Raw genomic sequence first — 26,676 nt, forward strand, 5'->3', positions numbered from 1 at the left:
GAATCCCTGGCGTTTTCCATCGTTTCATTCTAATTTGATAATTCAGAAACTCCAAGCCCCTGGCAAGACTGAGAGGTAGTATTGTGGAGCTAGTTGAGCCTGGAGGGAGCAAATCCACAGATGTTTCTGACCCGCCCTTCCCCCACCATGTCCAGCCTTTGGAGAGCCTCACACATGATTTCATAGCCCGGATTAGGACTGTCTACCAGCGAGTGAGCACACTCGATGCACCAAGTACTTTTCATAATTTTTTCCTGGAAAACCATGTACATTTACATCTTCCTAGTAAAGGTATGAATTTGAACAAGGGGTTGATAGGTACTGGAATTTGTGAGTTGGGTACAAATTAGAAATAATAGCAAGATAGCTATGTACAAATCACCTATCTGGTAAAGGACTTTTATCCATACTCTCAAAACTCAGCAATAAGAAAACAGACAACTTGTGTGGTGTTAACTATCATTTCACAATAAATGTGTATCAAATCATCACACGGTATCCTTTAACCTTTCAATATGTTTTATGTCATTTGTATCTCGAAGCTGGAATTTTAACTCTATTTAAAAAAACATTATTTGTGGCTGTGCTGGCTCTTCGTTGCCGTGAGCCGGCTTTCACTAGTTGCGGCGGGTGGGGACTACACTTCGATGCAGCGCTTGGACTTACTGCAGTGGCGTCTCTTGTGGGCACGAGCTTCATTGGTCATGGCACACAGGCTCATTAGTTGTGGTGTAAGGGCTTAGCTGCTCAGCACCATGTGGAATCTTCCTGGACCAGGGATGGAACCCACGTTCCCTTCATTGGCAGGTGGACTCTTATCCACTGAGCCACCAGGGAAGTCCAACAACCCTATTTTTAAAAGGAGAAGATTTGCATAGACACTTTACCAAAGAATATACCAGCAGGCTTCCTAGGTGGCACGAGTAGTAAAGAATCCTCCTGCCAACGTAGGAGACAGAGGAGATGCGTGTTCCATCCCCAGGTTGGGACGATCCCCTGGAGAAGATGGTAACCTGCTCCACGCTTCTTGCCTGGAGAACCCCATGGAAAGAGGAGCCTGGCAGGCTACAGTCCAGGGGGCCGCAAAGAGTGGGACACCGCTGAGTGACTGAACACGCTACACACATGTATACTGGCAGACCTCGCTTTATTGCACGTCGTACTTTGCAGATTGTGTTTACAAATTGAAGGTTTGTAGCAGCCCTGTGTCAGGCAAGTCCATCGGTGCCATTTTTCTAAAAGCATTTGCCTCCTTTTTATCTCTCTGTTACACGTTGAGTGCTTCTCCGGTGGCTCGGCTGGTAAAGAGTCCACCTGCAATGCGGGAGACCTGGATTCAAGCCTGGGGTAGGGAAGATCCCCTGAAGAAGGGAACATCACATGTTGGTAGTTCTCACAATATTTCAAACCTTCAGCCAGCAAAAAGATATCATTTGCTGAAGGTTCAGATGATGGTTAGCATTTTTAGCAATAAAATGTTTTAAAATTAAGGTATGTACATTTACTAAACACATAATGCTGTCGCACACTTAATAGACTTGGTCTAATATAAACATAATTGTCATATGTTCTTTAAAACCAAAAAATCCACAGGACTCCCTTTATTGCAGTGACATGGGACTGAACCCATACTCTCTCTCAGGTGTGTCTGTATATGGTAAAGAAACATAGGAAAAGATGCTCAACATCATCGGTCACGAGGGAAATACAAGTTAAAACCACTGTGAGACACTACCACACACCTATTTGAATGGCTAAAATTAAACAAGACGGACAATACCAAGTATTAAGGAAGGCTTGGAGGAACTAGAACTCTCCTGCACAGCTGGTTGGAATGCAGATGGTCCAACAGCTTTGCAAAACAGCTTGGCATTTTCTTAAAAAGTGAAACAAGATTTAAAAAAAAAAAATCAGAATTGAACACAAAACATTTTTTAAGTGAAACAATACATACCACATGACCCAGCCCTTCCACTCAAAAGCATTTAGCCAAGGGAAATGGAAGTTTATATCCACACAGACATGTATGTGAATGTTCATAGCAACTTTATTTGCAATAAATGGTCCAAAGCTGGAAACAGCCCAAATGTGTATCAACAGGCAATTAGCTAAACAAACTGTGGAACATCCATCCAATGGAATACTACTTGGCAATAAAAGGAATGACCATTAATATATGAAACAACATGGTTAAATCTCAAAATAATGATGCTTCGTGAAAGAAGTCAAATAAAAAAAGTACATACCATATGTTTCTATTTACATAAATTCTGAACTATGCAAATTCATGCCTAGTGACAAAACATTGGTTACTTGGGGCTGGGGAGGCAGGGAGGAACAGGAGGGCCTGATTACAGAGGAAGCTTTTGGGGCAATGGAAACATTTATCTTGATTGCAGTAATGGCTTCACAGGTATATGTGTGTGAGAGTCATCAAACAGTACATTTTTAATATATGCGGTTCATTGCCAGTTATACCTCAATAAAGCTGCTTGAAAAGAAGCAACAGAAGAAGGCAGCTAGAGAGAGAGGGACCTGCCCAGAGTTTGTCACAGAACCCTGGTTTCATTATCCACTTGATTTCATCGTCTAGGAGAGGACTACTTGGCTACTTGGTTTTGTTTTCTAAGCCATCACTGAGTTTTTTGAGTGCTTGCCTTAAAATACTTAAACTTATGTTTTCTAAATTTTCTTCTGATTTCTGACCTGGCATGTGCTGTGCTTGGTCGCTCTTTGCGACCCCACACACTGCAGCCCACCGGGCTCCTCTGTCCATGGGGATTTTCCGGGCAAGAATACTGGAGTGGGTTGTCATGCCCTCCTCCAGGAGATCTTCCCCACCCAGGGATCGAACCCAGGTCTCCTGCATTGCAGGCAGATTCTTTACTATCTGAGCCACCAGGGAAGCCCAAGAATAGTGGAGTGGGTAGCCAATCCCTTCTGCAGGGGGTCTTCCTGACCTAGGAATTGAACTGGAGTGTCCTGCATTGCGAGCGCATTCCTTACCAGCTGAGCTACCAGGGAAGTCTGTGACGTGGCATGGGGGATCTTAATTCCCTGACCAGGGGTGGAACTCAGGCCCCCTGCAGTGGAAACATGGGCCCACTGGGCCACGGGGAAGTCCCTTACATAGATTTGATACAGACAAAAAGTATGTGGGCCCTCACGTGCATTAGGAACTGAGCTATAAAGTGAACATCCATAAACCCCCTCAACCAGCCTGAGAACCAAGATGTTACTTTCGTAAATTCCTGAGATCCTTCCTTACCCCAGCCCCACTCCCCTCACAGGGACCATCGCTTGAATTTTGTGCTTTTCTTCCCCTGACCTCCTAGGTGTTTGATCGCATGTGTGTGCTCGGTTGCTCTGGTCATGTCCAGCTCTTTTGTGACCTTATGGACTATAGCCCGCCAGGATCCTCTGTCCATGAGGTTCTCCAGGAAATAATATTGGAGTGGGTTGCCATGCCCTCTTCCAGGGAATCTTCCCAACCAAGGGATCAAACTCACATCTGCATTTCAGGTGGATTCTTTAACAGATGGTTTAGTTTTGCTTATTTTTGCTATCATGCTGTGTGTCATTGTATGCAATTTGCTGCTTTCCCTTGATATTACATCTCTATAATACATCTGTCTTGTTGGATTATGTGTATTACAATACTTTCTATTCTCCCTACACCCTGCAGGTCGATATAGGATATGGTCTACCTGGGGAAAATACAGCCCAGCAAGCTCACCCAGTCCAGGGACCCAACTCCAGGGCCTCCTTGTCAGAATATCACGTTCATTCCTTCACTCAAAAAGCCTTCTGTGTACCAAGCAGTGACCAGGCACTGGACATGCCACCGTGAACACCCCACTGTCCTGAAGCACCGATCTGGTTGTTATCTCTCATCCTGACCCTCACCTGACTCGGGGTATGGGCCAGCTACCCAAACATCCTGGAGTGACTTGCCTCTTCCACTTACCCACAGGATGGCTTAGAGAGGCTGATCTGACCCATCCCAGAGGCTTCTGCCCAGGGAGGGCAATGTGACAGTAGCTGTCACAAGGACAAAGCCAGCTCTGACCCAGCAGGGCCACTTCCAGGAATTTATCCTATGGGGCACTTGAGTATGTACAAAGTGGCCCTGGCTTAGGAGTATTTATTGCTGCATAATTTGTAATATCACACTAGCAGAAACAACTGAAATTTCTATCAGTAGCATCTAACTATGGTTAATTCACATTAGTTATGAGAAACCCATACAGTGGAACATCATTAGCTATAAAAGAACAAAGGTGGAGGCATTGATCATGGAAAGTTCTCCAGGACAGATTTTTTTTTTTTTCTTGGTCATACTGCACAGCTTGTGGGATCTTAGTTCCCCAACCAGGGATCAAACCTGGGCCCTGAGCAGTGAAAGCACAGAGTTTTAACCACTGGACTGCCAGGGAATTCTCTCCAGGATGGATTTTAAAGGGCAAGAGTAGAACATTGTGTGGAATATATCACTGTTTAAGAAAGGGGAAAGACTAATGCATGCTGAACTGCTTCAACACGCATGAGTACTTCCAGAGAGTTCATAAGGAACTGGGACCTGGATAGGAGACTTGTCATTGTTGTCTAGTTTGTATTTTTTTTTTTTAATTGTGGGACTTCCCTGCTGGTCCAGTGGTTAAGACTCAGTGGTCCCTGGTCTGGGGCAGGGGTAGCGGGGGGTAAGTTCCACAGGCCACGTGGTATGCTGCTGCTGCTAAGTCGCGTCAGTCGTGTCCAACTCTGTGCGACCCCAGAAACGGCAGCCCAACAGGCTCCTCTGTCCCTGGGATTCTCCGGGCAAGAATACTGGAGGGGGTTGCCATTTCCTTCTCCAATGAATGAAAGTGAAAAGTGAAAGTGAAGTCGCTCAGTCGTGTCTGACTCTTAGTGACCCCATGGACTGTAAGCCTACCAAGTCTCTTCCATCCATGGGATTCTCCAGGCAAGAATACTGGAGTGGGTTGCCATTTTTTATGCCCCCCCGCCAAAAAAAATCTATGTACTATGGCCAAGGGTTATCTATTAAAAAACACACAGATAAAATAACAATTTCGGTCTTTCAGTGCATATTCCCTGGCTTCTTGACCCTTCTTTGGCTGGTAGCCAGCCTTTGCTGGCAGCAAATATCTTATCAAAGGTCCCTGCTTTTCCCTGGCCCCCTGCTTTTGACACTTTACAGTCTCACCACCCCCCAACTGCTGTAGTGCGCTGGGGGACTGGGCTGCCACAAGGTGGCACTGTCTGCTGCCTGCTGCTTTGTGGGCGGAAAGTCCTCCAAGGTACCTGGGAGTCAAGGGTCAGGGTCTATGTCCACTGAGCAGAAGCTCACCTCCCCAACCCTGGCACTCCTCAATCCTGCACCTCTGCCAAGAAATCTGGAAAAATGGAAGTTAGGAATCATATTCCTGTCACCCCCTCCACTTGGCCCATTAAATGCCCCCCAAGTGGGTGCAGACAAACCTTCAGAACCTGGAAGGTGCCTCTTACCTTCCTCTGGGTCTTAGGGAGAACACTCCTGATCTGAGCCCCCATTTCAGTTGAGAAACCCTCTCTTGTCCCTAAGAGAGCAGTCAAAGCTCTGCAGGAGGGTGGACAAGGGGACAATGTGACGAACACAAAATGGCTCAGGGTCCCCTGCCAGGAGCACTAGGGACTGGGCTGCCATCTACCCACCCACTCAGCACTTAATTCATTTATCAAATATTTGCCAACGGCCCACAGGTGCAGAGTTTCTCATCTAGCATTTGAACATCAGAAGGGAGGCGACAGGGCCCAACTGACCTCGGACCTTTGCTCAGGCTCCTCCCCCAGCCCCAGGCCTCCCGGCTCTCTGCAGCCTTGGTCCTGCCTCACCTACCCAAAGACTCTGCTCAAGGGCAGCCTGGTCAGTGCCTGGGACCACTTGGGGCTCCCTGGCCTGGGGGTACGGCACTGTCTAAGAGGGACACATGGGAGAATGACCACAGAAAGCCCAAAGCTAGCAACAGGTGGATGGATGTACCCTCGAGATGCAGGCTCCAGCAAGGAGGACAGCTGCCCTCACTGGGGGCTGGCCCACATCTGGGTAGGGAATCCCTCTGGGAGCCCAGGAACTCTTGTTCAATGGACACAGGCTAATCTTCCCAGAGTCTAGCTTGCTGAGCACGCCCGTGTTTAGTAATCCCAGCCTGACAGAGCAGACAGTAGGTGGGAGGCAGCCCCAGGCCTGGGTGCGGGATGCAGGTCGTGACAGGCTGTCTCCACAGGCTGCAGCCTCCCTGGGGCTGGGTAGAGCAGCCTTGGGCTGGCCCCTTCTGGCCCCTTCCACAGGCTACCTGGTGGGCTCCCACCTGGGACAGGGGTCCTCCGGATGAATCCGTTGTTCGGCGCCTCCCCCCGCCCCATCAGCGTAAATCCTTGGCCACAAAGGAAACCTCACACTGCAAGGCAGGGGACTCATCCTGAGCAGGGGTGCCCAGGAAAACACGGAGACCCTGAGATCTGAAGGGGGCCGAGGCCTCCCCTTTACCTCTGCCTGGCTCCCCGTGAGAGAGTCACCAGAAAACTGGTGGCCCCCCTTCCACGTCTCATCCACAGCCCCTGGTGCCAAGAAAGATGCGCTGGAGGGAGACGTGGCGGGAGATGAGGCAGTGGGCTCACCATCCCCTGACCCAGTGGAATAAAATCAAACCAGCTTTAATGCCAATATAGTCTCTCTTTTAAATACCGTGTTCCCCGGGATGGAGCGCAGGGGCAGGCTCTTGGCAGGATGAGTGGAAAGGAAAAGTGGAACAAAATGGAATGGATAGCCCCATGCTGCCCCCAAACTGCCCAGGGCCCTGCCACGGCGCTCTGGGGACCAGCTGCCCACTTGGGAGGGGGATATGACAGCAGCTTCTTCTGGTCCAGTTATTGCAGAGGTGTGGGCTTGCGGGCCCCTCCCTTCCCAGAGCCCCCAGACTCTTCTCAGGATTTCTGCCCTTTCAGACCAGCAGAACCAGGGCCTGAGCTCCTCTGATCTTGGAGGGGCCCCCCTGCCTGAAAGAACTGCCGCATGGGGCGGGCGGAGGCGCCCCTGGCCAAGCCAGCTAGGTGACTTGCTCAGTAACTGCTCTGGTGGCCTGTGAGAATGTAGAGGTTGCTGTGAGCCCCGGGCTTGTCGGTGGGAATGCTCTCAAGGATGATGTCTCTGGAGGGGAGGGAGAATGGAGGTGAGCAAGGTGGGAAGGCGCACGGCACCACCATCTGTGGGGGTGGGGGTAGTGGGAGTGACTGACGGGGAGGCCGGGCACCGTGTCCTACCTGTGGGCGCCGAGCACTCGGAAGATCCTCGTCTCATCTGTGATCTCCTGGGTTACCTGCGAAGAAAAGGGGCACTGAGGCCACCCCAGCGCACCTTCTCCTAGAAGGTGGGGACCATCGGGTGGGGAGGCCCACAGGTGCAGAGTTCTCACCTAGCACTTGAACATCAGAAGGGAGGCAACCAGGCCAAACTGACCTTGGACCTTTGCTCAGGCTCCTCCCCCAGCCCCCGGCCTCCCGGCCCTCTGCAGCCTTGGTCCTGCCTCACCTACCCAAAGACTCTGCTCAAGGGCAGCCTGGTCAGTGCCTGGGACCCCCTCACCTCATTGGTGTCCAGGCTGCGGCCCTGCATCCCATGGCTCCAGAAGGCCAGCACGCTGTCCTGCAGGCACACTGGGAAGGGCCGGGCCACCATCAGCCCCGTGCCTGCCCAAGGCCACTGGTTCCCCCAGCGACGCCCCGGGCCCAGGTGTGGGTTGCAGACCAGACTGCAGGTGGCCAGGATGGCTCTCAAGAGGGGCTGGGGGACCTGCCTCCTTGTTCTGCTGCCAGCCCCAAGCCCCAGGGCTACATCATGCCCTCCAGGCTGGCATCTTTTGCACCCACTCCCACCCCCCACCGTCCGGTTCACTCACCCACAGTCTCAATGGGGAAGTCAAAGGTCAGCACAGGCGCCAGCGTGGGCGTGGGCTCGCCCAGCAGGTTGACGATCCTCACACAGCCTGCACAGGGGCGGGGTGGGGGGTGCTGATGGGTGGGGGGGGCTCCCTCACCACCCCCTCCAACACCCCGGGCCTGACCCCAGGAACACTCACGGTCAAAGCAGACTAGGACGGTGTCCCTGTCCACTTGGATCACCTGCTGGGCCGAGCCTGGGAACCCCTCTGCAGTTAGGGAAGGGAGACAAGGCCTGGGTGAGCCACCAGCCCCGCTCTGGCTCCGAGAGGAAGACACGGGGCGGGGGGCGGGTCGTTAGGCAGTCTTCACCACAAGAGCATCCTGGGGGGTGTCATGATGCCGGATCTCACTGCACAGCTGGGGCACTGAGGCTTGGCGCCAAAGTGACCCATCCGCAGGCTCACAGGGAGCCGGGCTGAACCCCAGGGAGCCGCAGGAGAGCAGGGACCCGGGAGTCAGGGGAGCCAGGCTTCAAGACTCAGTCACTATGTGACCTCGGATCTCTGAGCTTCAGGTTCCTTACAGGGCCGTTGTGAGAATCAAGAGTGAAATCCCATGAGACCCCTGGCTGGGAGTTTGGGCACCGTACAGTCCGGGCGCCTCCCCTTCCTTCACCCACCGCCACTCCCTTTACTCCCTGAGCTGCCCCAGCACCCAGGATCCTGCTTCCTTGCTCAGAATGAAGGCCTCTGGCTCCTGCCTTCCCTGCAGCCCCCGCGGGGTTGGTCAGGTTGTCTTAGCTGCCGAGCCCTTTGGTCTAGTGACATCTTCTATGGGGAGACCCAGCTAAAAGGAGACTGGGAGCCTCGGGATCCCCAAGGTCTCCGTGGAGCTGTAAACTGTGGGGCACTCTCTGTGTATACATACCACATGCACACACACAACACTTACTCACGCAGAGCCTGGCCCTCCAGCTTACCGGGTGGGATGAGGATGTCGGGCGTCAGGCCAGCCTCCAGCGGTAGGACGTGAAACAGGACACGGCAGCCGGGCCCCTCAGGGCCCTCGGCCCCCACACACACCTGCGGGAGCTCCTTCCCGTCCAGTACCAGCGGCTCCAGCATCCCTGCTGGGCTGGGCAAGGGGCTGGAGAAGTTCTGGGGGCAGCAGTGGCGCTCAGGTCTTCATTTCCTCCCCCAGACCCCCCTGCCACCCGCCCAGGGGGGTCCCCCCACTGGCTCCGCACCTTCAGCAGCAGGAACTTCTGCAACGGCTCGTACCACTGCAGCAGGAGCAGGCTGGCGGGGAGCGCGGCCAGCAGGAAGGTGCTGCCCGTGTGGGGGTTCCGCACTGAGGGAGAGGAGGTGGTAAGCCCCGGGCTGTGCCCGCCTGCGCCCAGCTAGCCCCACCCCGCTCCGCCCCCACCTCGTCCCACCCGCCCCCAGCTCTTACCCACACGACACTGCAGGCAGCCTTTGGTGTCAGGAATCTTGTTGGACAGGGCAAAGCGCCTGGGGGGACAGCAACCAGGGCAGGTGTCCCGGGCGCCATCCTGGGCAAGGCCCGCCCCCCACAGAGCCCTAAGGATGGGTTCTAACACCTTCCCTGCCTCACAGGTGGCAGACTGAGGCTCTGGAAGGCCAAGTCACTTGCTCGAGTAACAGAAGGGGATGTGATGCTGGGCCCGTGGCTCCAGCACCCAAACTGACAGCCTGGAGCCTGTACATCCAGACCAGGGGTTTGGCTCACAGAATTCTCTCTAACCGTGAGTGGGGGGCAAGGCACTTGATCTCTCGGTGCCTCAGCTGACTCCTCTGCAGATGGGGGGTGGGGGGTGCAACCGTGATACCCACCTTGCAGGGTCACAGTGAGGTTTGTATGAGTTAACTCAGCAGAGGGCTTGCAACAGAGCCCGCGTAACAGGTGCCCTCACAGAAGGCTAGCTTTTCTCTTCCCCTATTAATACTTTCCCACCTATTTTCAGTCACTGAAATTCCTTTTTAAGGAAAGGAAGGATGCAAATGCTGTTGTTGTTTAGTTGCTAAGTCGTGTCCAACTCTTTTGCGACCCCATGGACTGTAGCTGGTCAGGCTTCTCTGTCCATGGAATTTCCCAGGCAAGATTAATGGAGTGGGTTGCCACTTCCTCCTCCAAGGGATCTTGCCAACCCAGGGATCGAACCTGCATCTCCTGCATTGGCAGGCGGGTTCTTTACCACTAAGCCACCGAGGAAGCCCAAAATGAAGAAATGAGGGTGTGGGAGGGCTGGGAGCTGATTCAGGCTCCAGCTTCTCCTTCAGCCAGAGCCCTCAGGGCCAGTTCCCACCCCACGCGCCAAATGTCACAGGTGGGCAAGCTGGCCAGGGGAGACGAAGACTCGCAAGAAAGGGCAATCGCCAGGCCCTCTTCTGTTTCCATTGGCTATTACAGGGGGTGGCCAGTGGGTGGCTTCCTCTGATGCTGAGGGAGAAGTAGGGTCCTTGCTCTGGTTACTTGCTGTCCCCCAAGCCCTCAGGGGAAGCTCCGAGCCCGTTTCTTGCTCTGAGGGACAAGGCAGCATGCCAGCAGCCCGGCCACCTCTCCCTGTGACCCAGGGCCCATCTGCACCCTCTGCTGGGATGTGGGCCCTGCCGAGGAAGCCAGCACCTCTCTCCCTGCCTTCATTCCACCCTCCCCTGTTCCTTCCACTCTCTTCCCAGTTGGCCTTCAGATGGGACAGAGACAGACTTTTTTGTTTTTTTCTCCAACAATTTGAGATCTCCACTGTGACTTCCCAAACACACACCCAAAGCTGCCTGTGACACGGGGCTGTATTGAGCCTGTTTCCTGCAGGTCCCAGGCCAAAGCAGAGGTTGGCCTGAGACTGAGGTCAGGAAGCTCCAAGGCCACTGGGTTCCCAGTGTGGTCCTTGAGCGAGCCTGCTGCACAAAGGACCTGGGCCCCTCATCTCCCCGGTGAGTGTAGCCACGGCCCATCCTCCCGCACCCACCCCACCGGCTTCCACCACCTACCTGGTCATGGCAATGTCTAAGCCCACAGCCCACCTACCCGCTCAAATCTCAGGGCCACCCCCCACTCCCCAACAAGAGCTAAGGCCTGTCTTGTACATTTCAAACTCCACGTGACACCATTGAATTCTGCCCCACCCGCAGCTGATGACAGCTTCATCCTTCCGTTGCCAAGGCCAAAACCCTGGAGTCATCCTTGACTCCTCTCTTTCTCTTCCATCCACCAACTGTCAGGAAATCCTGTTGGTCTGGCTTTCAAAATAAACTGGAATCTGACTGCCTCTGTCCTCCTTCACCGCTACCCTGGCCCAAGGCGCCATCACGTCGCACCAGCCTCCTGATAGGCCTCTGCTTCCGCCTGTATCTCCTCCAGCCTCCTCCCAGCGCAGCAGCCAGACTGACCTGTGAGAACCTCAGTCAGGGCACACTCAGTCAGGGGTAAAGGCCGCTCTGTGGCGACAGGGTCCCCAGAGGCCAGCCCCTTCTCACTGCCCCCATGTGGACCCCCTGACTCCTTGCTGTTCCTCACACAAGCAGGCCTGGCCTCTGGGCTCCAGCCCCCATCCCCCAGCCCCCAGATATTCTCAGGACTCACTCCATCACCCCCTCAAGTCTTTGCTCACACAGCACCCTCTCAGGGACGTCCTTCCTGACCAGCCTTTGAACACCGCCTCCTGACCCTCCTCCAGGTCACCACTGGGCTGCCTCCTTCCTCATGCCCATTGTTGTCTGTCCCTCTTGACAGAGAGTCTGAGGAGTACAAGGGTCTCTAGTCCCCAGAAGGGTCTCACGCCCAGAAGGCTGCCTGGCACATACCAGGAGCTGTACAGCTGAACGAGGGCCCCTACCACCCGTGGGCAGAGGAGCCTGGCAGGCTACAGCCCATAGGGTCGCACAGAGTCGGACACGACTGAAGAGACTTGGCACGCACACACCACCTCATATACACACCTCAAGTCTGCTCACGGGGGTCTCCTAGTCCCTCCCTTGCCCTCACGCGCACTCTCCTTGGCCCCCAGATCCCGTCAATCCTACTTCCTAAATATTGCTCGGGTCCCTCGACTCAGGTCACTACACTGGCCTCCTCTCCAGGCCCTCTCATCAGCCTCTTGCTCCACTCATCCTTCCCGCTGTCACCACAGCCATCGGCAGACGCTCCCATGTCCATCTGCCCAGACAAGCCCCTCTCTCCTTCCCCAGCTCCAGGAGAGGGCGCGTGACCCGGGCCTGGCCTCTGGCTCCTCATCCCGTGGCCGCAGTGACCAGCCCAGAAGTGGGCACGGCCCTCAGCTAGGCCCGTGAGAATTGGCCCCAGCCTGTGGTGGGAATTACTTGGAAACAGAGGTTCCAGTTCCACGGGTTTATTAGCTAGTGGATCACTGGGTGGACCTGCAGGTAGCTGTCACTGGACAGGAAAGCCTGCTTGAGGATGTAGGTGACAAGAGGAAAACAGAGCCAGGAGATGCAGGAAGACGCCTTAAGGTGCTGCTGGAGCCTGGATCCAGCTGGGCCTGCAGCTGACCCTACTCCTGTTAGTGCTAAATGTTAGTGCTTGGCCGCGCAGTCCTGTCTGACTCTGTGACCCCAAGGACTGCAGCCCACCAGGCTCCTGTGTCCATGGGATTCTCCAGGCAAGAATACTGGAGTGGGTTGCATTTCCTTCTCCAGGGGATCTTCCCAACTCAGGGATCGAAACTGGGTCTCCTGAATTGCAGGTGGTTTCTTTACTATGTGAGCCACCAGGGAAGCATCAGACTCCACTCCTACCCGAGGCATTAAATTCCCTTTTGTGCTAAAGCCAGTGAGTGAAATCATCCCCAATAGGAAGAGTCCTGACTGACATACAGAGGGATCCTACTAAGATGCCCCTGGTGCCACTGCCAGTCAGCAAAGCCCAGATCCCGGCCTGGCATCAAAGGCACGGCTCTACCACCTATGCGGCTTCCCCTTGGGCTGCTCCCCCTCCCCTACTCAGGCCAAACACCTTCTACCTCCCCAGATCGCCTAGGAAAATTCACACATATTCCTCCCTCGCTGGAAGGCTGATCTCTAATGCATCTGCCTGGAAGACCCCCATGTGCTGTCAACTCCCACAAACTCACCTGGCCTCTCTGAGGCCTCCCCGCCCCTCCCAGCTCTGGCTCACCCCAGAGCTGAGTGTTAAGGACTCATGGCACTAGTACCCAAGCCCAACCTAAGAACTGGTGTTTCCCAGTGCTCAGGAGACATGTGCCCCACAGCCTACCCACCACAGTGCCAAGGGCTCGCCTGACATATTCACATCTACTGTCTCCTTCCCTCCCGACAGGCCTGGGGGCAGCGGGAGGGAAAGCTACCAGCGGGGCTGACCAACGAGGAAACTGGGCCTCAGAGAGAGGCCAAGTGACGTGACTAAGACCCCATCAGTGTCAGGACCAGGAAAGGCCATGTCCCAGCCCTGGCTCTGTCCCTCCGTCTCCCCCAGGTGCTCCCATCCCCGCAGGGCCAGGGTTGCTCACCTGGGGATGATGCGCTGGGTGAGGCGGTTGGTGGGGATGGAGAGGGGGACCTGCTGCTGTAGCCGCCGCTGCTCAAACAGGCCTGGGAGGTCGTGGGCCCAGATGTGCGTGGATTTCCCTGCGGAGGGAGGTGGGAGGGGGTGGGGATCAGAGTTGGTGGGCAGGGTGCTGGCCCCGCCCCCTGCCTGTCCCAGCTGGTACCTGAGAGGGACAGTAGCACGTTGTTCACACAGTAGAGCCAGGCGCAGCGGTGCGAAATCAGCTGGAGGCCACAGAGCGACAGGTGGACAGCGTCAGCCCCCAGCCCCCGGGCCCCCGGCCCCCCTGCCAGCCGGCCTCACCTTCTCCAGTGTATCCTCATGCAGTTCGTGTAGGTTGAGGGTATAGATACCTTCCTCAGCTCCCACCACCAGGAACTGGTCTGCAGGTTGGGGCATGGGGTCAGAGGTCAGCTACATCCTCTGACCCAAGCCAGGGATTCCCAGTCTCCTTCCTCCTCCCTAGCCCTGCCTACCCCGGGTGACAGGGTGAATCCAGGTGATAGCAGCATGGATCCGCAGGGGGCAGCCATTGAAGACCTTGGAGAAGCAGGCGCCCATCTGGAGAGGAAGCAGGAGGCTGATGAGGAAGTTAAGGGGCAGCGGGGGGTGGTGGGGCAGCAGGCGGACAGGAGGCGGAGCTATGAGACAAACACTTACGTGCACCTTGGGAGTCGGGGGGAGCCCGTGGCAGGATGACCTCTGGGAGGGAGCAGAGGAGTCAGGGTCTTACCCACAGACTCCCATCTCTCCCACTCCCCTTCAGCACCCCCTCACCTCAGGATCTTCCCGGTGCTTCATGGTGGCCCAGGCGGTGGGGAGCAGGGGAGGGCTGGTGGGGCCTGGGTGCGGCAGGGGTGGGGTTCCTGCAGGCACAGAGCGGCCGTGAATTCCAGTCCCAGACCACCCCCGGGCCAGCCTCCTGCTCCCCCACAGCTGGCTCACCTGGGAGGCTGGGGTGAAGGTCCTCGGCTGGAGGCTCAGTGGGAGATGACCCCAAGAATGGGGCCCTCTTGATGGTTCCTATGGTGTCATCTGGAGAGTCCAGCTCCTGGCAGGAGGGTCAGGGGACCCAGGCCAGCTGTTAGCAAGTGACCCTGTAACCTACTCCCAGCCAGCAGCACCCCCACCCCCAGCTCCCCTCCACTCTGAACCTGGAGTTCCAAGGCCGGCCGGATGGTCAGGCTCCTGTTGGGGACAGATTGGAGGGAGACGAGGTGTGAGGTGTGATGGGGTCATGAGCCCAGTCCCCACCCCTCTCCGGGCTCCGGGCCCTCACCTTTCCTCCAGGGCCTCCTGGACTGACTGCAGCAGGCTCCTGGGCAGGGATGGGGAGGGGTCAGAGGTCAGCCTGCCCTCCTGCTCCTGCCCCCCTGAAGCTTCCTTCCCCCTCACTCACCCGCTCAGCTCCTCCTTCCCCAGCAGCGTCCACTCCTCTTCCCACTGTGGGGAAACCAAGTCAGAAAGGCCGGGAGGGAGGCAGAGAGACAGACAGGCAATGTGAGAGGGCGCTGGAGAGATGGGCGAAGAGAGAGAGAAGGCAGACAGACAGGCAGATGGAAAGTGAGATGGTAACAGGCAAGAGAATTGGGAGAGAGACAACGAGACAAAGAAACTGTCAAAGAGGGACAAACGCAAAGAGCAAGAGAGAAGGAGAGAGAACGACAGAGACAGGCATGGAGAGCCTGAGATTGTGGGGGCGAAGAGCGGTGCTGATGACGAGAGACAGCGAGAGAGCAGAGACGGTGAGTCAGACAACCCAGCAGTCATAGCGACTGAGGCAGAGAGGAACGTGCCGAAGGGGGTGGCGGTGGGGGGTATCCTCCAACGCGTGACAGGCCCATGTGTGTTTTTTGGCCATGCTGCATGGAGCACCTGGGATCTTAGTTCCCCGACCAGAGATGGAACCCGCGCCCCCTGCAGCAGAAGCGTGGAGGCCTAATCACTGGACCGCCAGGGAAGTCCCAGGCCCACACCTTAGAAAGGCATGATCGCTCTCTGCCACCCTCCACCAACTGTCCAAAATGATCTGCCCCAGGAAGGAGCCCCAGCCCTCCCAGTCCCTGTGCGGGTCTGTTAGAACGGCTCTCCCGGGCCCAAGGGCCAGGCTGCTGCGGCTGTCAAGGCTCCTGCGTTTGAGATGCTTAGCCGCCTGCAGAGCTCCTAGCCCTGCCCCGAGGACCACCCTCATAGCCAGCCCCTCACCGGCTCATTCAGTGGGTCTGTTTCCTTCCTGCGTGGGGCGCCGAATTTCACCTGGTGAACTGGGGGCCCAGATCCAGGTGTTAGGGGGCCAGAGACTCAGGACTGATCCCTAAAATCATACCAACTCCACACACAGCCCTCCACCAACTCCACACAGATAGCCCTCTCCCAACTCTCCCAACTCTGTACATTCAACCCCCCCTAGGCAAACACAAAGCCCCCCCCAAGTCCACACTCAGCCCTCCATCACCAAATTCACATACATAGCCCCCAATCCACACAGCCCCCCACCAAATCCATACACACAGCCCCCAAATCCACCCACAGCTCCCCCGCCCAAAAACAGACTCACACTGGATCTCCGAGGGGGTCCTCTCGGCTGGGCCATGCTGCCCCCGGGAATGAATGGTGTCCGGAAATATGTCATAAGTCTACAAGGGAACACACACAGTGGGCACACGCCCACACTCACCTCATACTAGGCATTCCTTGAGGTGCTTTATACACACTGACGTGTTTGTATTCACAATAACGCTCTGAGATTACCATGAGATTAAATGCACCTTCCTTTCACAGGTGAGAAAACCAGCAGAGAGAACTTGCCAAAGATCACAGAGAGAACAGAAGGTGGCTTAAGTTAAGCACCTTCAGTTAAGGTAGCCCTTAACTTCACAGGGCCAAGGGCAAGCCCCTGTTGGAGTGGGCAACAGGGAGGCAGACTGGCTGAGGGAAGATTCCTAACGGGTGGGCTCTACCAGACCGAAGCTCCCTGTGATGCAAACACATGAGCTGAAGGGACGTGACTGTATCACCTGTGTACTCCTCACCCCCAGACCAGGCCAAGACCCAGTCCCCAGGGGCTCTCACTTACCTCCAGGTCACAGTCTTCTGGAGAGGGGGTTCCCAGGTGGGGATCATTGGCCTTGTCCAACAGCTGTGTGAGGAGAGCCCGAGGCAGCTGCTGGGTTGTGAAGGGGTGCTGGAGGATGGAGGGGGGTGCAGCTTGGTTCCTGGCTTCCAGTCCCTGCTTCTGAGCATCAGGCCCCCTGCTCCACCCTCCTGCCTCCCACCTGCAGAAGCTTCTCTGCTGTCGGTCTCTTCTTGGGATTCTTGGTCAAGGCAAGCTTGAGGAAGTGATGGAAATTCTGGGTCCTAGTGGGTACAAGAGCCCCCCAACCCCAATCCCGGCCCAGGTTAGCCCTCAGGCAGAGCATCCTGCCCCCACTCCAGAGGATTCTGCTGAGCCTGCCCAGGAAGGGGCCAGTTTGAGGCCGCGGGCAGCTGGCCTGAGCAACACTGCTGTTGCGACACGGCAGAGCCTCCATTATCAGCCACCCGCCTTTCTTCCTTGTCCACACGGGTCCCCGGAACAGAGACAGGGCCCAGGCCCCACTCCTGCATATGGTCTGTGGAGGCTCAGGAAGGGTAGACCCTCAAGGCTGCACCCGGGGAGCCGGCAGACTGAAAGGGGGCGCCCAGCAGGCGATGTGGCCCTTACCAGCGAGTCTTGTCTCTCAGCTTTGGCGGCTGGAAGCTGCTCTTGGACATGAGCATCAAGGCCCTGTGGAGACCACAAGTCAGAGGTCAAGGGTTACAGGGTTCTTGGGCCAGGCCAGGGGCAAGTGTTCTGCTGACCTCATGGGATGCAGGTGGAAGAGAGGCGGCTGCAGCTCCCCCAGCTCGATGGCGGTGATGCCCAGGGCCCAGACGTCACACAACTCATTGTAGCCACCTTTGCGCTCCACGGCGGCCACCTCTGGGGCCATCCTGCAGGCAAGGTCACACATGAGATGGCCAGGGGCCTCCGCTCACGACCCCGACCCCCTCAGCCAGAGGTGCAGCCTCACCAGTATGGAGTCCCAATGAAAGACCTCCTCTTGGCCACAGACGCTGTCAGCTCGCCTGACACCCCGAAGTCAGCTGCAGGGAGAAAAACTGCTCTCACCCCACCTCAGGCTGCCACTCCCCACCCACAGTCGGGGCACAGCACCTGCCCCTGTCGGATGCACCTGCCAACAGCAGGTGGCCCAGGCTCAGCTACAGCAGCCACAGGCACAAGGCAAGGCCAGGTTCCCTCCTGGGAGGGGTCGACCACCTTCTAGCCCTGACCCAGTGCCCGGTCCCGGGTTAGACTCCATACAGACCCAACCACATCCAACTTTCCAGCAGGAAGGGAGAACGGTGCCACGTTCTAAACGGGGAAACCAAGGCTCAAGTGGTAAAACGACTTGCCCGAGGACAAGCAGGCTCCCAGACTCCAGGAGCTCCCACAGAACCCTCGCCCTGACGGTGTCCCCAGGGTACTGACCCAGCTTGACATCTCCCTGGAGGGTGAGGAGAAGGTTGGCTCCCTGTGGGAACGGAGGAGAGAGAATCCTGTCTGGTGCCACCGAGAGTTCCCTCCTCCCTCCCACGATGCCCTTGGCCAGACCCCTACCTTGATGTCTCTGTGGATCTTCCCCTGAGAATGCAAGTGGTGGAGCCCCTGCGGACAAAGAGGAGCCCCTGAGAGCAGCTACCCCCTGTATCTCCCCTCTCCTGAACCCCCTCAGGCCTGGGGCCCCCCACCCAAGCAGCTTCCTCCACCCCTCTCCCCAAACAGGAAGTGACTGAGCCAAAAGGGAAATGGGCTGCTTCCGGCAATAGGGCTGGGGCCCCTTCCCCGCCAGGACCCACAGACCCTCAGGCAGCTCAGCCTGAGGGACTCCACCCACCCCACCCCATCCCACCCCAACACACACAGGGGCCTGCTGGGCTGCCTGCCCTGCTCCTGGGGATGAGGGGTGTGAGCAGTCCTACGGGCCCAGCTACCTTCAGTGCCTCTCGACAGACGTAGGCAATCTGCCGCTCCTCCAGGGGCCCGGTGGCTGCAATGGAAGGGGTAAGGGCTGGCTTGGGGGGCTAGGGGGGATATGCTGACCCACCCAGGCTCCACCCTGTGTAGGGGAAGCAGCAGGCACTGCTGGCGAAAGGGGAGTTGGCCACATCCCTTCCTGACATAGGGTAGGATATACAGCCCAGAGAAAGACAGCATTTTTCTCAAGGTCACACAGCCAGTGAAGAAGTGGAGAGGGGCCCAAGTGCAGGGCCTCAGCGCTCTCCTCCTGCCCTGTGTTGGGGTAGGGGGATGGGAAGAAGGCTGTGGCCCTCTGGGGCCTGGAGTCCTAGCCCTCACCGTGGTAAATCTCCTGCAGGGACCCCCCTCCGCAGAACTCCATGCAGATCCACAACCGGTCATTCCTGGGGTGACACAGAGCTGGGGTGGGCACATGGCAGTGCCACATGGGGGCTGCCTGGGGGCGGGCAAGGGGATAAAGCAGCCTCACCTGAGGTAGCTGCCAATGTAGGCCACCACATTGGGGTGGCGGCACTCGCGCAGGATGGTGATTTCCTGCTGAAGGGAGCTGATGTCGTCCCCTGGGAAACACAGGGCATCATGAAGGGCGCCGTTTTAACTCAGTGCCCCATCTGCAAAATGGGCACAGAGTGCCTCCTCTCTTCAGGCCAGAAAGGTGCCAGCCCACAGCACCTCCTGGGGCCTGCCTCTCAGCGGGGGGCCTCGGAACCGGCAACTCTCCGCCCCTCACACCGCGCCCGCCTGCGCCGCGCTCTGCCCGCCCTCCAGCGCTGAGGCCCTGGCTCCCGGCCCTCACCTGGGTCTAGCTTGACTATTTTGACCGCGGCCAGTTCGGACGTGACCGTGTCGCGGGCCTGCAGGGGCGGAGGGGGTGAGGAGGGATGAGGAGGGGGTGAGGAGGGATGAGGAGGAGGCGGGGCCGGGGGCCAGCTCCCGCAGCAAGACGCAGAGCGCGTACCCAGCTCTCAGCTCTCCCGCCCGGCCCGCCGCCCGGCGCACCTTGTAGACGTCGCCATAGGTCCCGGCCCCCACGCGCTGCAGCAGCTCGAAGCGGTCCCGTGGATCCTGCAGCGACACGTTCTGCAGCAGCGCCATGGCCCGGCGCCGGGCAGGCGCGAGCTGCGGAGCCGGCGCGGGGCGGCGCGGGGCGGGGCGGGGTGGGACGGGCGGGGCGGGGTAGTACCGCCGGGGCGGGAGCCGGTGGCTCCGAGGCCGCGGGGGCGGGACCGGGCCCCAGGGCGGGGCCAGGCCGGGGATGCCCCGCCGCCCGGCCGGGAGGAGGCGCCCGCGGGACTGACCCTCGGCAGCAAGGGGAAGCCCCAATCCTGGGAGGAGCGGGCGGCGCCGAGGCTCTTCCTTCAGCCACTGGTTCCTCGAGCTCTACAAATGGGGAGCCTGAAGCCCAAAGGGCCAGAAGGCAGAAGAGGGAACGCTCCACCCCAAAATTCCCAGATGAGACACCGACAAGTATTTTTTTTTTTTTACAAAATGTATTCATCTTCCTTGGAACTGAAAAATAAATCTATGTACAAAACAGGAAGAAATCAGGCTCCCCTCACCCACTCGCAAACAAAACCCCTGTAAGATTTCCTCTAGGGTCCCCCGAGACAGGCGGGACCTCGGGGAGGTTCCCAGAGGGTCGGAAGAAGGGTCTGCTCTGATCTAGGGCCAGTTTGGGCAGGGAGGGGGCAGGGCTCAGGATTCACACAGGCCGGGGGCAGAGTTTCACGTCCCCGACCCATGCGACAAGGAAGCTAGCATTTCCAAATTCTGGAAGCGTTTCTTAGGTTCTTTGTGGTAGGGGGCTTGCAAGGAATGGAATTCTTAAGTGTGGAAACGTTCTCCTAGGAGCTGGGCGGGGTCCTTGGTTCCCGGGCTGTAGGTGGGACCTGTGCTTCTAGGGTTTAGAGTGAAAGAGCCCCATGGGCTGGAAGCAACCCTGAGCCAACACCGATCAGGACGAAGGTTGGAGCCTGGGTTCCTGAGGTGAAGGCTGTTTCCCGTAGTTGGACCTTTAAAGACTGGTGGTGATGGGCTCAGAGGGAAGGTTTCAGATGGCCGGCTGGGACTCTTGGGGATGGGCTCTATATTCCAATGACTAGGCAGAGCCTGCGATTCAGGGCGCTGAGCAGAGTTTGTACTCTGGGAACCTGCAGCCTGGCATTCTGGGTAGGGATGGGGCCTGCGGGCGGAACCTGGGCTCAAGAGGCTGGGGTGGAGCCTCGTCGGGTTGAGGGCGGGCTCTCGGTAGGCGGATAAGGAGTCCTGGTATTTCAGAGACCCTTGCGCTGCCGCTTGAGGAAGGAAAGCGTGTAGTCACTGGGTGTAGACACCTTCTGCTTCTTCATCTGCACTTGTGACTGCGCTGTGAGCTGCAGCTTGATGGCGCTCGAATTGATCTTGGTGGCCACAAGCAGCTCCTTCATGCCTTTCATCTTCTCACTCTGGAACGTCAGCACCGGACCCTCAGGTGGCGGTGATGCAGCGGGTGCCGGCACTGGAACGCTGCCGCCTTCAGCGCCGCGGGCAGTCCCGGGGACTGTGCCTGGGGGCTTCCGAGGGGGTCCTGGCGCCGCACCCTGGCCCGCGCCTGGGCCCTTGTCCAGCGCCGGCTTTTTAGGCGGCGGCGGCTCCTCGGGCTTGGATTCCCGCCGTGGGCCCCGCCGCCGGCCTTCTCGGGCTTCCTCGCCCCACGGCTCTTCAGCCTCGGCTGCCTCCGCCTCTCGGCTCACTATGCGTACCTTCTGCCGCACCTGGGCCGGATGGGGAGGACAAGTGAAGATCAAGGTTGCAGGCCAGTGGCTGGCACCCCACGCCCCGGCCATCTTGGGGCCTTGGTCTCACTCGCACCCAAAGGGGATAGGCAGATGCCCTGCAGGGCTACAAAGGTCTGACTCCTCCTGGCTGCTGTCACCACCCGCCCTCCCAGCCACCATGCACAGCTGCCTCTCACCTGTCCCTCAAAACGGCCTAGGGACTGCACAAGGAAGGTGGCCCAGCCCACGTGCAGCACGGGGGTGGGGCTGCCCTCTTCCCATTTGCAGATGCCATCGTAGAATCGCAGCAGATGGGCGAAGCACTCTGGGTCCTGGAGGGCAGAACCCTGGCTCTGCGTGCCCTGAGAAAGGGGGAGAAGAGGGCACAGTTAGTTCAGACCCCATTACTCACCCCTCACCAGGCGGCACAGGCCAGACCTCTCCTTTGGACAGAGAGCCCTGGCCCTGGTGGAGGTGAGTAGCAGTGGAGAGCATTCTTAGAAACTCCTTCCTTTTATAAATCTAGTCCTTAGCCTGGACTTGGGGGGAGTGGGGAACCACCCTTTATCTCCATTTCACCCCCTCAACTGAATGAGTGACCCTGACAAAGAGAAGGGCATCCATCGCATTTACCTCAGCTCCTCAAATTCAGACCCAGGCCCTCGGCTACTGCGTAAGAGAACACAGCTGTCTGCCCGTCCTGCACCAAACTTTCCTGTACCACCCCTAGTCCCATGCAGCAGTTCCACGTCCTGGGACTGGGAGCCCTGCTCAGGTGGGGAGGTGTGCACAGGCTGGAGCCCAGCCTTTCACCTGAGTCTGCTCCCCGGGTCGCTCCTCGCCAGCCTCCAGCAGGCTGGCGGCCTCCTTCAGCAGGTTGGGGATGACGTCATTGGCTACTTCAAAGAACTCCTTGTAGATCTCCTCATCTTCACGGCAGTAGTTGTAGCTGTGAGGGCAGCAGGGCACTGTGGGGTCTCAGCCATGGCGGGTACCCCCAGGGACCTGGCAGGGGAGGGAGCCCTGGTTTCTTTTCCGGGATCATCCGGGGACCGAGCGAATGGTTGGGGTCCTCACTCCGAGATGATGGTGCTGTGTCAGCCCAGAGCAAGAGTGAGGAGGGGGGCTGGAGATACAGAGCTGGATGGCAGTGGTCAGAAATCAGGAAAGGGGAGGGAAGGAAAGGCCTGAGGCCCTCATGAGGGGTCCCTACCTCTCAGGCGATGATGGTCTTGGCTGCCTAGTGACTGAAAGGAGAGGGGATAGAACTTGGGACCCAGGCCTCCCTCCTGGATGAGAGGGGTTGTAAATTGGGTGGAAGGGGAAGAAAAGCCGGGCTGGGGTCACGTGGGGGGATCCTCACTCCTGGATGACAGTGGCTGTGTCGGCCCAGGCCTGCAGAGCTTCGCGCACATTGCGATTGCGACAGTGGTAGCCAGCCAGGTACATGTAGGGGTAGATGTGCTCATCCCGGTAGTAGGTCTTAGCTGAGGCAATGCCCTGAGAATGGAGCAGAGGGGTCTCAAGGAGGCAGCCCCAGATGGCACAATGTTCCACTGGATCACAACTGCAAGGGGCATCAGGAAGATTCCAGAGCCTCCTCCCATGAGACCTTACTACCCTGGTCATTGTCTTCTCTACCAGCTGCCCCTCCCCTGGTCTGCGGGTCTGCTCGCTCAGGCCTGGGCCAGACTGCTGCAGGCACCCTGCAGACCAAGGCCTAGGAAGGGGAGGGGCTTATCGTCCAAGCTCAGGGTCTGTGCCTTTCCTGAACTTTCCCTCACAAACACCAAGGCCTTCCAAATCCAGTCTAATGTCCCTCCCAGCCCAGGAGCCCCCAGCCCCACCAAGTTAATACTCCCACCTCAGTGCTCTCACCACGTTTGACTTCTGTTATACTCCCAGAAGGACAATGACAGGTAGTAGAAAAAGTAGGGCTAAGGGGACAACGCTAGGACCTACCACTCCCAGGCAGAGAACCCAGAACACCTCTCCGACATCCCTGACTACACTGAATATGCACGCGGTAAATACAAAAAGGGACTGGATGGGTGATACCCCACAATACACACAAAGTTCTCTCCTCACTTGACCCCCCAGCTCCCAAGCAGAAGGGGACCCCAGCCACCACTGGGCCGCCCTTCCCTACCCTTCTATACCTAAGATGTCCCCACCTTGTGGTAGAGGGTGAGTGGGTCCGGCCGGCCCGGGGTGGGCTCCAGCTCCTCCAGATCCGCCAGGTTCCCCAGCGCCATCGGGTACCTGGGAAAGGCTCGTAAGTCCAGGCTGCCCCTAGCCTGCCCTGGGGCCCAGCCTGACCACTGCCCCTACTGACCTTTCCAGATGTCCCAGGTCATAGAGCAGCCACAGCAGCTTCTAGGGGCCAAAGGAGAAAAGTTCGAGCTGGTGAGAGGGAGGCGCGTCCTCAGCCTACCAGGCAGAGGAAGCAGTCCAGCACCAGTAGGGGACTCCCCACCAGGTGGGAAAAGCCAGAATTTAGGAACTAGCCCCTGACTGGAGTCAAAGCACTTTCATGTCTCAATTTCCCCCTTCCCAAGAGCCCCAGGAAAGTCCAGGCCACCAATGATTCACCCATGTCACAGAAGAGGGAAGCTGAAGCTCAGCAAGGGGAAGCACCCTGGCCCAGGGGTCCCACAGGTACCCTCACCTGCTGCAGCTGCAGGAGCTCCAGGGAGTCGGTGTGCAGGTCAATGGAAGGGTTGATGGCGCATACCATAAATGCCACCTCCATCTTGCGGTCACAGCGCATGTATGATCCTTTCAGGTACAGCCAGCTCTTGGGAGAGGACAAGACCAGATATCTTATGATGGCCCACCAGTGCCTGCTGTAGGGACTAACATCAGGAACAGGGCCCTCCCCTTCCGGACATATGGAGGTGGTGACAGGAAGAGGGGAGCATGACCCAAGAAAGCAGAGCTCCTTGGGTGGCCTGGGCTAGGAGAATATGGGGGGGGTGGGTTGGGGAGTGCAGTACCCGCTCAGCCACACCCGCGTTGACTGTCTGGCCTCTGCGATCCTCGTTGCCCTTGCCATGCCAAGTGACTTCAGCTGTTTGTTCTCCATTGGGCCCAAACACTACCCAGGCGTGGTCCTCAGACAAGGCCAGGTGGACATCCCGGAGACCCAGAGCCTGGCAGGCCCCCACCACGGCAAAGGCCACACCAGAGCTGTCCAGTTTGGTGCCTGTGGAAGGGAAAGTAATGAAAGAGGGTCCTCTGAGCTCTGGCCTGGGGGAAGGGACAGGACAGTGATAGGCCATGCTCCCTCCCACCCTCACCTCCATACCTTTACCCTCTGACACTCCTGCCCTGCTTCCCTCTATCCCTTTCCTCCTAAATGTTCAGGGCCTCTCCCTCCCCCCTTACATTCCCCATCCTCAACAGGAGACCCTGAATCTTTCATAGTTCCCCAGCTTTTGACCCTGCCTTTTCTATTTCTCTGCAACTATATTATATAGTTCTGCTAACTTAGGCATTTCCTCATTTTACTGAAGTAGGTTATAACCAGGACACTGGCCAACACTTTTTTTACACACCCACTGATGGACACTCCTAATTTATCTCTGTCCTCTTTACCTGATAAGCTCAGAACCAGCCTCAGATTCCTTCTCAATATGGCACTCCAGGACCTGAATGCCAGTTAACTGGCCTTAGAACAAAGAAGAAAGCTCTTTGCAAGTCCTGAGCCTCCAGCTTCTTAAGGTGAAGCCCTAGTCTGTTCACCTTCAAATTATGTTCATAGATACTCCATGGATTGTCCCAATTCCATGAAACAGATTTTGGCTCCTCACCCCCTAAATCTTCTGCTGCCCTCTGTGCCCCAGGCTGGGCTGCAGTAGCTGAGGTGCTGAGGGGGCAGAAGGTGGGCTAATGGATTTGGAGTCAAGTGACTGAGGTCCAGTCCCAGCCCTGTCACTCTGTGTCACTTTGGTAGATCGCTTTCTCTCCCGGGGCTTCAGTTTCTCTAGCTGCAATGGGGGACATAACACTTGGCCCACCTCACAAGGCTTACAGGTCTCAAACGGGCTCTGTAAACCTCAGTGTTGGGAAGAGGTGGGCCAAGAGTCTCACGTGAGACAGCCACCTGTCTCTTGCCACCTGTCGGGCTCCAACCTGTGATGAAGCTGAAGAGGGACTGGATGTGGGCCCGATCCTTGAAGTAGGAGCGGCTGAGGCTATTCCAGATGACATCGGAGACCTTCTTGACCAGCTCACGGCTGGAGACGCCCCCCTCTCGCGGGTAGAGAGACAGGTCAACGGCGCCACGGATCTGGGCAGTGAAGCGGGCATAGAGGGCAGCGATGATGGACAGGTCGGCCACCGGGAAGTAGGTGAGGCCGCCAGGAGGGTCGGGCGCAGGACTGGGCTGAAAAGTGAGCTCAGGCACGTTGGTGGGGATGACGCGGTTGACAGCTAGGAAATGCTCCACGAAGCCCAGTACCAAGGATAGGAGCACCAGGTCCGGCTCCTCTCGGCCCAGCTCGGCAGCGAACAGGCGCACCACATCGTCGATGGAACGCAGCGGGAACAGCGTTTTCTGGGCAGCCTTCAGCCCCATGGCGGCGGCCCTCGGCCTGTGGGCGACCGGAGGGGAGGGATGGTCGTGTGGGCACGGCCCACGAGTCCCCTCCCAAGCTCGGCTAGCGTTCCACACCCCCCTACACACTCATAGACACCAACCCTTGCTTCCCCGCCCCTTCACGCTCCGTTCATCTGTTCCCCCTCTTTCATCGAAGAGACCCCTCAGCCGAGGCTGTAGGGCCTTCTTGTCCCCCACAACACCAGGAGCCCCGGCCCCAATGGAGGTGAGCCCCTAGGACCCCGCTGAGCACTTCCAATGGCCGCCCCGCCCCCTCTCTGCGCTCATACCCCCGGGGCCCTAGAGTCCGCCGGAAGGCGCCCCTAGGCCAGTCCCCCCAAATCCCAAGGAGAGTCCTGGCCTAGGTCCCCCGCGCCCACCTCCGCGCTTACATCCCACACAAGGCACCGCGGCGCCCACCGCCTGAAGCCTGCTGGGAAATGGAGTTCCGCCCCCCTCGGGCCGCACTGCCTGCCGGGAAGAGGAGTCCAAGGCCCCCTGTTGTCCCTGCCAAGTCTTGAAATGGTGGCCGGGCGGGCCAGTCCGTGATGGCTTATGGGAGTGGTAGTCCCGCTGCTCTGGGCGCCCCAGAGGGCGGAGAAGGGCGGAGGCAGCCCCGCCTTTCTGAGGTCCTCAGGGATTGGTTATTCCATTTCACGCAGATCCAGGTAGCCGAGGGACCGCAGTGCCTTCTGGGAGATGTAGTCCAGGTAGTCAGCCGGCAGTGTCTGCGCTTCTGTAGGTTGTTGCTTGTTGGCAAGATGTGATGACAACGGGTACTTTTTAACACTGCT

At 57.6% G+C, this 26,676-nt stretch overlaps 2 protein-coding genes across 7 annotated transcripts; both read right to left on the bottom strand.

Annotated features, from left to right (window-relative positions):
- MAP4K2 (mitogen-activated protein kinase kinase kinase kinase 2) lies at positions 1,131 to 19,677 on the bottom strand. 5 transcript variants are annotated; one of them, XM_018042888.1, is made up of 33 exons: positions 19,526 to 19,677; positions 19,323 to 19,380; positions 18,996 to 19,086; positions 18,845 to 18,909; positions 18,481 to 18,536; positions 18,107 to 18,154; positions 17,978 to 18,020; positions 17,517 to 17,589; positions 17,305 to 17,436; positions 17,168 to 17,230; positions 16,740 to 16,821; positions 16,541 to 16,648; positions 16,022 to 16,100; positions 15,670 to 15,728; positions 14,864 to 14,907; positions 14,744 to 14,782; positions 14,619 to 14,652; positions 14,410 to 14,515; positions 14,242 to 14,330; positions 14,125 to 14,166; positions 13,941 to 14,025; positions 13,768 to 13,847; positions 13,628 to 13,688; positions 13,427 to 13,544; positions 9,373 to 9,431; positions 9,167 to 9,270; positions 8,900 to 9,077; positions 8,118 to 8,186; positions 7,938 to 8,024; positions 7,625 to 7,695; positions 7,303 to 7,358; positions 1,781 to 1,876; positions 1,131 to 1,361 (listed from the first exon to the last, which is right to left on the bottom strand). In XM_018042888.1, exons 1-32 carry the CDS (start codon positions 19,619 to 19,621, stop codon positions 1,807 to 1,809), a joined length of 2,445 nt encoding a protein of 814 aa, XP_017898377.1. In that variant the 5' UTR covers positions 19,622 to 19,677; the 3' UTR covers positions 1,131 to 1,361; positions 1,781 to 1,806. The 5 variants fall into 5 exon arrangements, with proteins under 5 accessions (XP_017898377.1, XP_017898378.1, XP_017898376.1 ...); XM_018042887.1 differs by having other exon boundaries at positions 1,249 to 1,314; XM_018042889.1 differs by lacking the exon at positions 1,781 to 1,876 and having other exon boundaries at positions 1,131 to 1,314.
- On the bottom strand, positions 19,997 to 26,395 carry MEN1 (menin 1). 2 transcript variants are annotated; one of them, XM_018042892.1, is made up of 10 exons: positions 26,263 to 26,364; positions 25,417 to 25,877; positions 24,279 to 24,487; positions 23,951 to 24,079; positions 23,618 to 23,658; positions 23,457 to 23,544; positions 22,646 to 22,782; positions 22,096 to 22,231; positions 21,480 to 21,644; positions 19,997 to 21,279 (listed from the first exon to the last, which is right to left on the bottom strand). In XM_018042892.1, the coding sequence occupies exons 2-10, from the start codon at positions 25,859 to 25,861 to the stop codon at positions 20,800 to 20,802; spliced, it is 1,830 nt and encodes a 609-aa protein (XP_017898381.1). In that variant the 5' UTR covers positions 25,862 to 25,877; positions 26,263 to 26,364; the 3' UTR covers positions 19,997 to 20,799. The 2 variants fall into 2 exon arrangements, with proteins under 2 accessions (XP_017898381.1, XP_017898380.1); XM_018042891.1 differs by having other exon boundaries at positions 20,005 to 21,279; positions 26,275 to 26,395.

The sequence above is a fragment of the Capra hircus genome, chromosome 29 (genome assembly GCF_001704415.2).
Source record: "Capra hircus breed San Clemente chromosome 29, ASM170441v1, whole genome shotgun sequence".
Taxonomy (NCBI): domain Eukaryota; kingdom Metazoa; phylum Chordata; class Mammalia; order Artiodactyla; family Bovidae; genus Capra; species Capra hircus.